Source organism: Chelonoidis abingdonii, chromosome 4, assembly GCF_003597395.2.
Source record: "Chelonoidis abingdonii isolate Lonesome George chromosome 4, CheloAbing_2.0, whole genome shotgun sequence".
Lineage (NCBI taxonomy): Eukaryota > Metazoa > Chordata > Testudines > Testudinidae > Chelonoidis > Chelonoidis abingdonii.
Genome location: NC_133772.1, coordinates 28,278,006 through 28,294,830, shown reverse-complemented (window position 1 = coordinate 28,294,830; position 16,825 = coordinate 28,278,006). Strand labels below are relative to the sequence as shown.

Genomic DNA, 16,825 nt, shown 5'->3' with positions numbered 1-16,825 from the left:
GAGGGGAATGATCATGTCCCTTGATCTGCTGGCAATGCTCCTACTTATACAGCCCAAAATGCCATTAGCTTTCTTGGCAACAAGGGCACACTGTTGGCTCATATAAAGCTTCTCGTTCACTGTAACCCTTAGGTTCTTTTCTGCAGAACTGCTGCCTAGCTACTCAGTCCCTAGTCTGTAGCAATGTATGAGATTCTTCCATTCTAACTGCAGGACTCTGCAAGTACAGTCTGCTCCGGAGGCCCTGTCCCTCAGTGCTTGTGTTCATGTTGATTTCCTTTAGTTTAAGTAACAAAATGAAGTAGTAAGACTAATGTTTGCAATCAAGCAGGCTTATGCTATCAACGCATCCGATGAAGTGGGTATTCACCCATGAAAGCTCATGCTCCAATACGTCTGTTAGTCTATAAGGTGCCACAGGATTCTCTGCTGCTTTTATGCTAACAAGTTAGTGACATACATCTGGACTGAAAGAGGCAATAAACACAACGAACCAAAGCCAGATAGTAAGTATAAGGACATGACCCCAGAATGGCACAATCAAATCTGTATCTGTTTGATCAATAATGTAGCGCCTCAGTTTACACATCACTTATCACATATACCAAGGTTCCATCATTGTTAAAACAAGGAGAACAGGAATGGAAGATTTACACAACTGTTCCAGCCTGCTGGCAAACAACAATTCTTGAAATGACTCCATTGTATAATCACTGTTAAAACAACTATAAAGATCATGGAGGGACTTTGTATAAATTATATGAACTTTAAACTGGACATTTCAGCAGCTAGAAAAGTGTTGATGGAAAAACTGCTACTTGAGAAGCATAACTACAAAGTTGGCCAAGGGATGCATTGTAAAAAAGCCCACGAAAAGCAGCTTCTGGAGGTAAGTTGCTGACTGGAGAAAAGCAGCTAGTCTTCGAGGTCTGCACCAATAGCTGTGGCCTAATCTTATACAAGCTGGTGTGATGGATGTGTTGCACAAAAGAACTGAAGAATTCCAGTACTGGTTGCAAGAACTCAAAAGTCTCACTCTCTGATTGGATGGGTGGAAAGGACACAGTAGAGCAGTGACACTGCCTGTCCAACAGCCCCTGTGCTGTTAAGGAGGATGAGGGAAGCCTGAGGTAGGACAGGAAAGCATGAAGCTGGACAAGGGAGAAACAATCCCATAGTTGGGTCCCTCCTTCCAGATGATGTCATGATATCCTCTCCCACTGAGGATACCCACCTGGGAGAGGGGACCCCAATTATTAGGAAAAGCTGGGAAATAGTCCTGGGGGATTTGGTATTAGAACTATATATAGTTGGGTTTGTGATGACTTGGAGAATTGCATGATAAATTGCCTGCCAAGCACGAAGGTAGTGGATCTCAGGAGACATCTAGATAGCCTGGTAGGCAGTGCTGCGGAGGAGTCAGTGGTTGTGGTACATATAGGTACCAAAGATAGAGGGAAAGGTAGGAGCGTGTCTCAAGATGCCAAATTTAGGGTTTAAGAGATTAGGAATTGAAATGAAAAGGACCCTAAGAAAGGTGGCATGGGAAATCAGTTAAGCAGTTACTTAACTAAGGTTTGTTTTATACCCTCTTTTTCTTACACAGAAATCCAGAATGGGGACAAATGCATTGTGGGACAGTCCAGGGTACAGTAGGGGCACCAAGGATAGCACAGGCGACATCCAGGACATTGTTGGAAGCATTTCCTGTGGCACTTGGCATGGTGCCAGATGCAGCACAAGGAGTATCTGGAACAGCATCTAAGATGTCAGTGCGGGTGTCCAGAATGTCTCCAGGGGCACAGGCTGGGACAGTGCCAGTGCAGACAGGTGGGCACCCAGCATGTCTCCAGGGATGTCCCCTGGGAGAGGCAGTATTTTCGCAGGTCCAATGCCAGAGGTATCCATGATGCCACAGGCACCTAGAATGGCACTGAGGTGTCATTGGGGCATGGAGGATGGTGCTGTGTCATCAGTGTCACCTGTGAAGGTGCTGGAGTATCACCAGGGGCACTCAGAACAGCACTAGACCATCTTCATGAACATCTTGCAGCTCTGGGGTCATCACTGGAACAGTACTGGGGTGATGGTAAGGGTTCCCAGAACTGTGCACTTGGGGTACCTGGGAATGATGCTTGGTACATTGATATGAATAGCCAGGATGGGGTATGGCTGCTGTAATAAATGGTTCCATTAATTAGTGAGACATCAAGTAGTAAGTTTATTAAATCAGGTTGTCCTGATTAAAGAAATGACAGCGCATTACAGGAAAGGGGTAACTTACCACCAGTCTTGGGTCCAGTCCATAGCCCACCTGGTTCCAAAGCTCGGTACCAATTTATAGGTTTTTTTTTTTTATAACCCCTTGTTTATTTCATATTACAATTTGCAGCTAGTTATGCAGCTTAACATCAATCAAACATAATTAAATGTCATATTCTGTTATGTCTACCCTTCCATTGTAACAACTTTAGCTTACTTTAGCCTGAGTTGAAAATATGTTTTTAACAGATTATTTCATGTTGTCTTTTGCAGTTGGGTATAGTTTAAAACTTAACATTTTCCAAAGATTCCTGTACCCAATAATAAAATTAATTTGCTATTAACAATGTTCTTCTACTTCAGCCTTTTCTTGTGGTTTCCATTACTACATTATAATTTCTGTTGGTCAAATACAAGCTTTCAGGTTCTGTAAGGCTCAAAAGCTTGTCTCTCTCACCAACAGAAGTTGGTCCACTAAAAGATATCACCTCATCCACCTTGTCTTTCTACACTATAACTTGTCATTCAAGTAGTCAGAGCTTATTACAGGTACAAACCAATCTTAAACAACCTGCAAACAGGCCATAGAAAGTATTCAGGTTTGTCTTCACTACCGTGCTAAATCGGCTGCCGCTGCATCTGGTCAAGACGTGCTAAGTCGATAGGAGTGCACTCTCTCATTGATGTAATTACACCCATTGACATAGCACAGTGGTTTAAGACGATATAAGTTACATTGCTACATTTTTTCACACCCCTGAGTGACGTAACTTATGGTGACTTAAGCAGTAGTATAGACCAGCCCTCAGAGCTTTGTTCTGTTTTTAGTTCCTTGACATAATTGTGAGGAATGTTGGGAACTTTGGGCAACACTGGCAATGCTTGGGATGGTACAGACTTGTCACCCGGGGCAGCTGTGATTGAAGGACATAAATCCACACCATGTAGAGGTCAAGCATAGGAGTTTATTATACACAGCGCCGGCGGAGTGTCACCTGGCTTATTAGGCTCAGAGACACTGTCAATCAATTGATTACAACAGAATATATAGATTTTCCATGGACGGGGGAAAGTGACGGGGTAGGCAGTTCCACACCCTGGGATAGGTTTTGCAGCAAGACAAGATAGCACATTAGCCAATGGTTAAAAGGTTACATAATGTCTCCGCCCATGGTCTCAAGTTAGCAAGTTAACATTTAATTAATACTTTGATAAAATGTTATTAGTATAAAATATATATGTTGAATTCTGATTTGGGGTCCCTAGCAATGGAGCAACTCCTTTGATTGTCCAACAGGTATATTCCTAGGGGTTAAAGCAAAGAAACAGTGAAAGTATATGGCAATAAAGATTGTCCCCTTTATGTCTTAAGGCAGGCACTGGTCCCTGGGAAGGGAGGTGGAAGGCTGCCATATCTTACACTGACATGTGCCAACTTTTCATAAACTCAAGGTTGGATCTATGGGAAGAACGTTCCCTACAGAAGAGACTGGCACAATAGGAACACAGATCCTTTGTTCAATTTGCAACTCTGAATAAGACACAATTATTTAGTTCTTAGCTCCAACACCTGGCAATCTGCTGACCAGGCCTATCTTAGCAAGCAAGGCTTTCTGTTTACCCCAGCTTTCTCTTAGCTAATCACTATTTGCTAGGCCTCTGGTCTCTTGACCAAACTCTGGACTTTGGGTCTAAAAAAGAGCTGGCACAATCCATATACCAGGGTGTTATATAAAATGCACATGGATTTTAACCCTTCAGTGATGCTGTTAGGGCTCCATGGGTTGGCAGTGGGACATAAATCCACACCATGTAGAGGTCAAGCATAGGAGTTTATTACACACAGCACTGGGCGAGTGTCACCTGGCTTATTGGTGCCAGAAGCATTGCTGTGGTTGCTCAGTACATCATCTGCATTGTCTCTGGGGGATTCTGTCATGTTCTGAAGGCCTCACTTGGGGTGCCTGAACTAGCGCTGGGAGCACTCAGGATGGAACTTGGGGCATTTGGGGTGCTGCTGGGGGTATCTGGAATGTTGAAAGAACCATGGTAAAGGTCTTCAAGTATGCAAAAAGTTGTTATAAAGAGGAAAGTCATAAATTGTTGTTCTTATCCACTGAGGACAGGACAAGTAACAATTAGAGTAAATTGGTTTAGGTTAGACATTAAGAAAAACTTCCTGTCAGGGAACAAATTACCTAGCGAGGTTGTGGAATCTCTGTAATTGGAGATGTTTAAAACCAGGTTAGACGAACACTGGCAGGGATGGTCGATAATACTTAGCCCTGCTTCAGTGCAGGAGACAAACTGGATGATTTCATGAGGGCCCTTCCAGTCCTACATTATTATGATGAGGATTATGTAATCGGACTGTCATAGTACTGTTCCAGAATTTGTTTTGAATTGACTTTTTAACTTTCTCATGGTACACCAGTAAAACATTGAAAAGTTGATATCTTTCTCTTGTAAATGTGGGGATGGGATGGGTGCCATCTTTAAATGGCAGGAGGGGAGGGGCAGGGAGAGAGGAAGGAAAAGTAAATAAAACATTGTAAGCAAAAAATGAAGGCACACACTTACTCAAGCTCCCTTCCCCTTCATCAGCAGGCTCATCTGCACTCTCCTGATGGGACTAGCAATTCTCCTGCAGTTTCAAACAGGTCCTGTTTTATGGCACGGTTGGAGTCCTCTCCTATGTTTCCCCACTCCTCTTCCCCCTCACTATTCATGGCAGGGGTCTCCATTTCAGGCTTCTCTGATGCCTGCACAGTGGCCTCTGGGGTACTGGTGGGGTCATTGCAACTATGACATGCAGTTCATTGTAAAAGGTCTGCGGGGCAGCACCACATTTTCTGGTGTTCTCTCTCACTTGTGGTGTCCCTGGTGAAGTTCCTTCACTTTCATGTGGTGCTGCTGCTAATCCCTGTCCCAGTCCCTATGCCTGCAGCTCTTGTGCAAACTGCTCAAAAATGTCCACATTACTATGGCTGATCTGTAGCTGCACTTGCACAACCTCTTCTTCCCACAAGCCCAGGAGATCCAATACTTCTTGCCTGCTCCAGCCAGGAGTGCGTCTACTACCTCCCTGTGTGTGTGGAGCCAGTATGGTTGACTGGATGAAAAACAACAAAAATGAGCTGCTAGATGTGCTTGCCAAGGAGGACAATCAGGAAACAAAATTTAAAAAATGTGAGGTTTATAAAAGGTGTGTGTGTGTCTTCCAGTCTCTAGGCAGTGGAGTTTAGAATTGTAAGCAGAGTGATCCGTGCTGCGGACACTAGAGGATTGAGAGACAGTGGCTGGAAGACTGTTGCGGTCAACACAGGCCACACAATATCTACACTCTGTGTTGACCAAAGTAGGTAGAACATGGCTCTACACTGTTTGAGGAGGTGGTTTTACTGCATTACGAAAGCTGGAGACAAATTTGAGTATAGACACATGCACAAATAGGTTGACCTAATTCATAGTTGCAGAGCAGGCCTGTACTTCCTTGGGGCATAGTGGAGCTGACGAAGCAGTGTTATAAGAAAGCCCAAATTAGTACAGAGACCTGGAATCTCGACTTGGCCAGCTGTCACTTGCTCTTTACTAGCGAGAGTGCTTGACATGTGTGCTATCTCCCCTATACCACTGAGTCACAACCAACAGAATTGCTGCATGCAAATTAGCAGTAGAAGAAGGGTAGTGACAGGATGAGTGACCTCTGATGTCACAATGTCCCGAGTTGAGAGTTACCTGAACTGTTGACACGAGTCTGTCTGTAGTATATGGATACAATAATCATTAATAATGTAGCTTAACTACAATCTAATCTATGCACAAGATTTCAAATAACTTTAACTATATGCAAAGTGTGAAGGGTCTGTGCCATTTTATTGTTAAGATCATTTGTAAAAGTTCTGTTATTCAATTAATTATACCTTGTAAACTCATTAGGTGAGTTACCGGTAAATGCTCAGAAAAATTATCCTGTACTCCAAAAGCAAGTATTATAAGTTTGGGGGGGATACTCTGTATTTTTCATAGTAAACAAATATTAAATCCCTGCTTTAAGTGCAAAATGGAACTAACTCTGAACTATGGTACCTCCATAATAAAATAACAGACAAAATGAAAACAACTGAACTTCATGTTTATTAGGGTTGTCATTTCTATGAGGGAAAGATTTATACTTTAATCAGGACATACTGTAATGACTACATCTTGAAAGAAAAAGTATACAGTGATCATAAGAGGGAACACACAGCTATCACTGGAATGGCCTTCAGAGATCCACTGAATAGCACCATCTGATCAGTTTAACATTTCTAGATCGCACAAGAAGTGTGAATGATGCTGTAACAACAGAACACACACAAGGTCCCTGCCCTGAGAAACATACAGTTCAGGGTCCCAATCCTGCAGTGTTCAAGACGTGGGTACTTGCATGGACCCCAATGGCTTCCCCAAGACCTGGTGCAGGTGCCACAGTCCACTTGCACATCATGCATTGCAGGAGCAGAGCCTAGGTTCAATCCAACCTGACACAGTGACACTGAGAGGAGAGACTTAAGTAGTTGGCATGGGATTGTTGTTGGGGGACTGCAGACAGGAATGGCCTGTGAGGTAAGATCTGAAGGGTGATTATGCAGTGAGTGCAATGAGGGAGGACATTTTAGTCACAGGGGCAGAATGGGACACTGCACGGAGGTGGAGGAAGGATGCAAAGGGATGTGTGAATTGCAAAGCTGTGGGGAGTGCAGGAAACAAGAGACGGTTAGGGGCTTGAAGACAAGGACTGCGAGTCTAAGGGAGAAGAGAATGCAGAGGGGTTTGATGTGGGGTGAGCAGCAGCAGAGACAGATGTGTTGCACCTACACAGTGGACAGACTGGAGGGGAGTCAGAGTCATGTAGGTCACAGGAAGGAGGCGGCAATAGTCTCTGGTTGGAAGATCATCAAGGGAAGGTTTGGACTGGCAATCTGGAAAAGAAAGGATGGATTCTGGAGATACTATAAAGGAAGAAGTGCCAAGACTTAGCAAGAGCTTGAATGGGAATGGTAAAGGAGAGAGAGAGGAGAGATAACATTCAGGTGTCAGACCTGGAAGGGGAAAAGCAGATTCCTGACCCTCACTGCCACATTGACTCTGGCACATTCACTGGTCTCCTAATTTGATATATGCATGTGTTTTAAAACGTGTAAACTGCATCGATCTTTGGCTTTAGGCACCACCACAACCCACATATTATATATATTAGAGCACAACAAAATTAACAAAAAGTCAACAGAAATCATTCAAAGCCCTGCCGCATTTCTGAGCAAAACAAGAAACTTGCACACACATTATTCTCCTACTCCAGCCATGAGAACATTCTGCCCCCTTTACTAATGTTCAAATCTGGGGCTTGTTAGAGAGCCTCTCAGCTGATCTCAGACGTCAGGGTGGTGCATGAAGAAACAGTCGATGTATACAGGAGTTAGGACTAAAACATATAGACTTTATAGATCCAAATCAACATCTTCAATTGCATCTGGACCAAACTGGCAGCAGGTAGAATATGCTCCATGTGAGCAGCAGGCACCTTCTGCCTTAAATGAAGTGATCTTTGAGTGATCTTCGAGTGATCTTCAAGAGTAGACCAGGCCCTGCACATTGCAACATGACAAACCACCTCGGTGACTGCAGCAGGACCCTGACAGACAACCTGTGCAAAGCACCTACAGGCCCTGAAGAACCTGTACATAGCTGAGCCCAGAAAGGGGAACTGCTGGCTTCAGGGGGAAGGTTACAGCAGCTGGAGGAGAAGCAGCTCAGAGTTTCTCCCTGAAGAAGGAAGCACAATTGACAACTTTCACATGGTAAATAAGCACCCCGAATTTCACAAGAAGCCAAAAATCAAGCTAATCCCATTTCAAAACAAGGCCAAAACAAGCCAATCCCTAAGAACCCCAACACTCTATGCGACTAGAACCCCTGGTGTGCAGTCTGGGACTGTGGTGGGCCCTCTGTGCACTCCTGACTCTCTCACCCCTTGCCCCTATTTGCTGGGAGCCTATCAAAAAAAAGAAGAAACAAGCTACAAGCCAAACACGATACAAGCCAAAACTATCCAACAAACAACTCACAAGCCAATTAAACCAAAAACAAGACCAATTTCTTCATTTTTTCATGGCTTTGGCATTTTTGGAAGGAAAGTGCCATTTTTGTCTTTCTTAGAGGGCTTGATCTGCAGCCCTCAGCTTTATGAGAGAAAGACTGAGCCCCAACGGTGAGTCACTGAGCCCAACAGGGAGGAATAATGAGTTTTAGTACCACTGGGGCAGTATTAAGAGAGGGTTACATAGATCATCTTTGTCCATCCACCCATCAATAGCTCTGTCTTGTCCAGATTGAGACTCAGCCAGCTAGCTTTCATCTAAGCCCACTCTTGGCCAGACAATAGGAAAACAGAGACTACTGCTCCAGATCTGCTGTAAAGACACAGAGCTGAAAAAACTGGTATGTTGGCAGCATTGCAATCCAGACTGCTTTACCAACTCCCTCAAAACTGCACAAGATCCATCAGCACTGTGCAGTGCACAGCATAAAATGGCTTTTAAGGTTCCTCTGAGACCTTGGAGAGAGAACCAGTCACACCATCAGTTACCCAGAGGTCTGTATAGTCATCTTCAGTGCCTCATGCCAGTGATATCAAAGGAGCTTGTCCTAAAAGAATCAGCATCAACACCTGGCCTCTCCAATTTGTCTACATCCTTTCTGTAGTGGGGGCCCCAAACTGGACACAATACTCCAGATGTGACTTCATCAGTGCCAAATAGAGGGGCATAGTAAACTTCCCTCAATCTGCTGGCAATGCTCCTACTAATGCAGCCCAATATGCCATTAGTCTTCCTGGCAACATGGGCACACTGTTGACTCATACTGTGGCAGAGCTCCAACCTTGTCCGCATGGGTCCCATGCTTCCAGGCAGTTTATGCTAGCCTCAGAGGCTCACTGTGACCCTACACATAGCCTCTCTCTCTCCAGGGCCAGGGTACAGTCTACTGAGCCCTTTCCATCATAAGCCAGCAAGGAGATTGATGAGAGAACTCCCACAGTCTCTGTTATCCCTACAGGTTTATTCATGAACAGTTGAGCCTCCTGTCCTGACAGGGGCCTGTCTTCCCCTACCAGGAGGTGTTTCTGTAGTGGCGGGTTGGGGGGAACCCGGACCCTAATGGCAGCAGCTGTTGGCAGCCGACCTTTCACTGCCAGAGCTGCTACGTTTCCCTGGGCCACTTCCCCACAGCTCTCCGGCTTCTCTCAACACTTTCTTCACCCTTACCTTAGGGCTCCCTGTCCAGTGGTTTGAGGGTGTCTTTATTGCCCAGCCCTTCAACTGCACTTCCTCTCCTCTGGCTCCCCTCAGCCTGACTGGAGTGAGCCCTTACATAGTATCAGAGGAGCCTTAATTAGAGTCAGGAGTTCACATTAGCTTAACAGCCTCACTTGACTCTTTTCAGGCTAATTGGAGTCATGCGTCCACCCTAGCCTGGAGCAGCCCCTGCTCTAGTCAGTCAGGGAACAGAAAACTGCTTATCCAGTGGCCAGTATATTTGCCTTCTACTACTCTGCTGTACCCCACTGACTGGGTCTATCACAATATCCAGTTTCTCTGGATCCACTGTAATTCCCAGATACTTTTCTGCAGAACTGCCGCTTAACCAGTCGGTCCCCGGTCTGTAGCAGTGCATGGAATTCTTCTGTCCTTAACTGCAGGACTCTGCACTTTTCCTTGTTGAACCTCATTAGATTTCTTTTAGCAAAATCCTCCAATTTGTCTAAGTCACTCTGGACCTATCCCTAACCTCCAGTGTATCTACCTCTCTCCACAGCTTAATTTCATCCGCAAACTTACTGAGGGTGCAATCCATCCCATCATCCAGATCATTAATGAAGATATTGAACAAAACTGGCCCCAGAACCAACTCCTGGGGCACTCTGCTTGATATCGGCTGCCAACTAGGCAACTTCTTTAACTGGCTGGCAAGAATACTGTGGAAGACCGTATCAAAAGCTTTGCTAAAGTCCACCACTTTCCCCATATCCACAGAACCAGTTATCTCATCATAGAAAGCAGGCATGACTTGCCCTTGGTGAATCTATGTTGACTGTTCCTGATCACCTTCCTCTCCTCCAAGTACTTTAAAATGGATTCCATCATAATCGAGTATAGTTGATATTTTTTTGAAAAGATCTCTGGTTTTCAGATTAACTTCTATAAATCACAAGCAATGGATGTGTCCAAAAGACCACATCCTTCTTAGTTTCAGCACTTTCCTTTTCAAATATGCAATAAAATGACTTACTTAAATGGACTGTGCCCTCAGCAAGTTTGCAGATGACACTAAACTGGGAGTAGTGGTAGATACGTTGGAGGGTAGAGATAGGATACAGAGGGACCTAGACAAATTAGAGGATTGGGCCAAAAGAAATCTGATCAGGTTCAACAAGGACAAGGGCAGAGTTCTGCACTTAGGACGGAACACTTCCATGCACTGCTACAGACTAGGGACTGAGTGGCTAGGCAGCAGTTCTGCAGAAAAGGACCTAGGAGTTATGGTGGACAAGAAGCTGGATATGAGTCAACAGTGTGCCCTTGTTGCCAAGAAGGCTAACGCCATTTTGGGCTGTATAAATAGGAGCATTGCCAGTAGATCAAGGGATGTGATCATTTCCCTCTATTCGGAATTGGTGAGGCCTCATCTGGAGTACCATGTCCAGTTTTGGGCCTAACACTAGAAGAAGCATGTGGAAAAGTTGGAAAGTTTTGGAGGGCAACAAAAATGATTAGGGGACCGGAGCACATGATTTATGAGGAGAAGCTGAGGGAACTGGGATTATTTAGTCTGCAGAAGAGAAGAATGAGGGGGGATTTGATAGCTGTTCTCAACTACCTGAAAGGGTGTTCCTAAGAGAATGGATCTAGACTGTTCTCAGTGGCAGCAGATGACAGAACAAGTTGCAGTGGGGGACGTTTAGGTTGGATATTAGGAAAAACTTTTTCACTCGGAGGGAGGTGAAGCACTGGAATGGGTTACCTAGGGAGCTGGTGGAATCTCCTTCCTTAGGAGTTTTTAAGGCCCGGCTTGACAAAGCCCTGGCTGGGATGATTTAGTTGGGAATTGGTCCTGTTTTGAGCAGGGGGTTGGACCAGATGACCTCCCGAGGTCTCTTCCAACCCTGATATTCTATGATTCTAAGATTTTTCCTAAACATCCCAAAATTGTTTCTATAAAAATGGACAATTTATTTTAAAAAGTTTCTGAGCATGTAGAGATGGCATCTCCTTCCTCTGTTCTTACTTGGGAGAACGGAAGTAGCCAAAATGAATATCTGCCCAAGATTAATTTATATCATTAGCCTGTTGTCTTTCAAAGTCTCTCCCATGCTCCTTCCTTGAGTAAATAGGTGTATTGTGGAATTTATATGGAATAATAATAATAATAATAAAAAACCAGCCTCGTTTGTCATACATGACCCTTAAAAATCCTGGGCAACTGGAGGTATGGAATTGCCAGATCTGTATCTATATTACCTAGCATTTCAAATGCATCCTATTGTAAGTCGGTTCCCCTCCAGTGGCTTGGAATACATACTGGCTTGGTTTGAGACTGATAAAAGCTTAGCTATGCCATTTGATTCCCTCTCTTCTTTTTTATACCTCAAGAGGCTACCCATACTCTTAAAGAAAAATTCAATCTTGGCATTTATGTGGGGTATACTACAATGTGTTAAGATGATTATAGTATCTGATCTTACTAATTCTCCTCTCATACCACTATGGGGTAACCTATGCTTCAGGATCAAGGCCAGTTCCAGATTTAAGACAATTTGGATAGAAAAAGGGTTAACAAACATTAAAGATATAACACAAGCTGCTAGACTGGCCTCCTTCAATTAAATGTGTAACAAATACCAGCTACTGCTGTCTCACAGTTCCTTCTTTCAACGACTATGCTCAAGTATTCATGCACAGATAGGAGACAACTGGTCTGTTTAACTTTCTCTTCTCTAGCAGAACATGTTGAGAAATATGGAAACAACAGTCATTTTGTAGGAATTACTTATAGATGGCTTAATGCTTTTCAGCACCCTCTCAATTTCAGTTTAAAAGAAAATGGAAAAAAGAACTTAGCCTTACTGTCTCAACAGAAACCTGGGAGGATGTCTGGCTTAATGTGGAAGACACTTCTAGTTCTTTATCCTTGTGATTCTTCCAGAACAAGATATTAAACAGATACTACTGGACTCCAGAGCGTATGTTTAAGACTAGATTGGCAATGGACAATGAGTGTTGGATATGCAAACAGCCACATGCCAGCCTTTTTCACATCCTTTGTATCTGTCAAAAATTCCAGATGTGCTCTGGAATACTATATCCAGTGCCTCTCAAAATCTGTGTGTCACTATTTTCTCTTCTCCAAGCATGTGTATTTTAGGGGTCTGGATGAGTTGGAATTACATTTACAATTAAGAAATGGACTGCAAACTATTTCTAGTGACCAAAAGAGTATTTTGAGAAAATGGAGCTCTGCAATTCCTATCTCATACACAGACTGACTGACTGAGCTCTCCACTACTGCATTAATGGAAAAAATGACTCTGGCTAACAGAAACACATGGAAAAAATACAAGGAGGCCTGGTCACACATGAAACTCTTTAATACAATCACAATTTAGTTTGTATTAATCCCTGATACTTGTAAACTATGTTCTCACTTATTTATCTATTGAGTCACTTTTAATGCCCTGCATGACCTTGATGGGTTCTGTTTTTTGCGTGTTTTTTCAGGTTTTGCAAATAATGAACATTTTACTTTGTTATTTATATGCTATTTCTGCTCTGTGCATGTATTTATATATCTATTACATAAAAACAATAAAGTTAAAAAAAAAAAAGAAAGAGACAAAGGAAATCTGAGGACTTCCAGTAATACTAAGACAGCTACATCACAGTTTTCTCAATAACCCTTTCTTAAAAAGGCCAGGGCATTAAGTTGTTAGGGAAGATTATTTGGACATGGACTTAACCAGCACTAGACAAATGGGGAGCACAATGGTAATTCCATGCTCACAAATGCAAAATAATGCACATTGGAAAGAATTATTTAGACTATTCACATACTCACTACTCCTGGGATTTAAATTAATGTAACCAAAAATGTCCCAGGTATCGCCATAAACAACTCAATGGCAGTCATGGTTCAATGGCAACAGTGATCAAAAAAGCAAACAAGATGTTTGGATGGATCAGCAATGAGATAGAAAACAGTACTGAAAATATCATAATGCCATTCTATAGATCATTGGTACGCCTGCATCTGGAATGCTGCCTTCAGTACTGGCCATCTTATCTTAAAAAGGATACAACCTGCAGAAAACCCAGGGATTCTGTGACAGAAGATAAAAATTCTTAGAGAGATGGAAGGATCTTGAAAAGATCAGAACAAGTTACTTTAGAGAAGAGATGACTCAGAGGGTACATTACAAAGGTACACAGAATGATGAATATTATAGAGATTTATATTCCTATTTATCCTTTTTCAAATACAAGAACAGGAAGACATTTATCGAACTGAAAACTGATCAAACGAAATACCCCTGAAAACAACACATAATCAGTCTGTGGAAATCGCTGCCAAGATATCATTGAGACCTAGAGCTCAATGGGATTTTTAAGAGTTGAGAATTATATGGATAATTAGAATAACCACAGTGAGAGGAGAAAAAAAAGGAGGTAACCCTTCATCAATCTCTCATTGGTGGGAGTTAGGGAGAAACAACTCATAAGGGCTGCTTATCCCACAGCATCCACTATAGAATACTTGCATCTTCCTCTGAGGCAGAGACAACATACTACTAGATGAGATGCACAACTCGTCTGATCTGGTATGGCAATTCTTAAGTTCCTAGCACTCAAACAGGTACTGCTAATCTTTATTAATAATGGTGCTTCACTTTACCCGAGAGGAGGTTCAAATAAGAGCTCCCAGACCTAACTCATCTAGCAGGTCTAAAATCTCAGTGAGACCAGATTAAACCCAACCTGAAAATTTCACCTTTGTTGCTGTGCTTCCGGAATGTGGGCAGTCTTGTGTACACTGTAGATCAAAAGCTCCTCCATGTGAGACACATTTGACTGTTTCCATGTAAAGGCAGCTGTAGTCAGTGTGAGACTCCCATTCAGAACAGTTCTGCTGACTGATGCTCCAGACTATATGGTTCCATTTTGCTATAAAGTAAGTTTTACTTTGCAATTGAGATAACTAGGTCATACGGTTCATTGTAAAAAAACAGGGTTTGTATGTGCCTCTGAGTTCTGAGAATATAGACTCTATGCAATGCTGACAGCCATGGGTGTGAACCACAGGTTCCAGCTTTAAACTGCCCTGAGATTCTTAGAAAGTGGAGTCAATAGGGTTAGTGGTGGTGGCACATAAGTGCTATTTACTGGTACACTGTTTACTGGTCAGTTTAATTTCCAAATGAAATACAGAGCATATACCAGAGGAATGGGTGTACATATTTGGAGAAGGGATGCATCTACTAGAATTCAGTTCGACGGGCCTGTCCTGCTGTCAGGTTTCACTCTGCCTTCTCCATTCAGATCCACCTGCACTGCAGCTAGCACAAATCCTTAACTGGGAGGACAATCTATCATTCCATAAAGCATATCCCTTGAATTAACTGAAGGGACAACAGCATCTAACATACTGCTACTCAGCACCAAGGAGCTGGTGAATAGCAACTGGACATCACAAAAACAACCACCTTTTCAGACACACATATGAAATAGTGAAGCTAATAGTACAGCACAGGTGTGTGGCTCTGGTATCTGCTGGAAACAGACCTTTACTGTCGTTAAGTAGAAGAGATCCAAGAATCATAGAACTATGATTCATTCACTTTCCTGCAGTGACTACAGCTGATGAAAACACATCAGTTACGGGGGGGCAGGGCAGGAGGGGAAGGTCACAGGATGTGGCTGGAGCATATCTTCAATTCAGAATCAAATAGGGACTTTCCTAACATAGTCACCTTAAAAGGCCACAGGTTGGACACCCTTGTTCCAGTGCCTCCTTTTGCTTCATTTCCCCCAAGCTAAAACAAACTGATTCCTGCCATGCAGGCAGAAGAGCGTAGCTATTTACTAATACATTATTTCAGGAAGGCTTGACTGGATAGGGTTAATAGATTTTAAAAGTCAGAAGGGGCCATTATGATGATCTTAGTCTGGCCTCCTGCAAAACACTGGCCCGAGAATTTCACGCTTCCGGTGTCCAGCATAATAAGGTGGTTGAGTAAAAGCTTATCTTTTAGAAAGACACCCAATATAGATTTAAAGACTCCAAGTGATGGAGAATATAGAAAGCCTTTGTATTCTGGGCTGTTAAAATTGTGCATTTTAGTTCCAATTTAATTATTGCTGACTTCAACTTCCAGCCACTGGATATTTGTGTTTCATAATATTAATGATCCTTTTATCCATTACTGTTTATATTTTAGAAAATAAAAGCAATAGGCCAGATTCTGAACTCAGTTACACTAAGGTAAATCTGGAATAAACTCATTGCTCCCAGTTATTTCAATTTTACGGTGGTATGGCTGAGACCAGCTTCTGCCTCAAATACACAGATGTAAGCCATGCAGATCCACAAGAGAGCAATAGTTCAGATTTTCATGCTCTTCACAGGTCTTCTGCTTTATTGTGTTGACATTCTGAGCAGCTCAGTATAGAGGGATTCAGCTGTAAAGTGCAGCCCTTTGAGGAACAAATGAAAGAGGTCTGGAAGTGTTTTATATGTCTGAACCCAGCTCTGCACATTGCTTGTCTGATATGTGATTGGCTAATGATTCTATGATGTCAAGAAGGAGCGGCTGACTGAGGGACCGCAGATTTGGCAACTTGGAGACCTTCAGGGAAAACAAAAACAAACAGAAAAACACACAAAAAAGGAAAAAATTAAAACCATAGTTTAAATATCACTGTTTAATCCCAACCGACCCACACTAGACATATACAGGTTAGTGAAATCCAGTGATATTCCATTGTGTCTATATTGTCATGTTACTAGTAAAATGACAAGCACACAGAAACAGGCTGCAATGCTCCATGAAAATCACAACTGTGGTTTCTATGTAAAATAATAATTCTCCTTTCTTGTCTTCTGGTTTTAGACCACTTTTGCAATGGGATGGAGTTGAAGGTATGTCAGGAAATCTGACACAAGAATGACAATAATTATTCATAATAATGATTCCATAATTAATATACAGGATGCAAACTACTGCAGGCTAAAACATACCTTAGGCACCTAAACAGCTTTGAAATTCATGCCCTTTGTATTTCTGCTGACATTCAGATCCACTGGAACTGGCAGCTCAGGATTTGTGCAAATAATCTATCGACTCTGTTCTGCTGTGCTCTGAGAAGTAGCTCAAAGTACTGCTCTATTTAGTGCACATGATATTTTTGCCTGGATACTTCAAGCAGTTAAAGAATGCCATGAGAACCAATAATCAACATATGCATTG

General features: G+C 42.8%; 1 protein-coding gene across 1 annotated transcript in view; it reads right to left on the bottom strand.

Moving 5' to 3' along the window:
- Nucleotides 1–12,934: 12,934 nt before the first annotated feature.
- Nucleotides 12,935–16,825, bottom strand: part of LZTR1 (leucine zipper like post translational regulator 1) — a 258,107-nt gene continuing 254,216 nt past the window's right edge. The window contains exon 20 of the mRNA XM_032795074.2: nt 12,935–16,204. Coding sequence (XP_032650965.1) covers nt 16,088–16,204 — 117 coding nt within the window. The 3' untranslated portion in view covers nt 12,935–16,087. The remainder of the gene's footprint in view (nt 16,205–16,825) is intronic.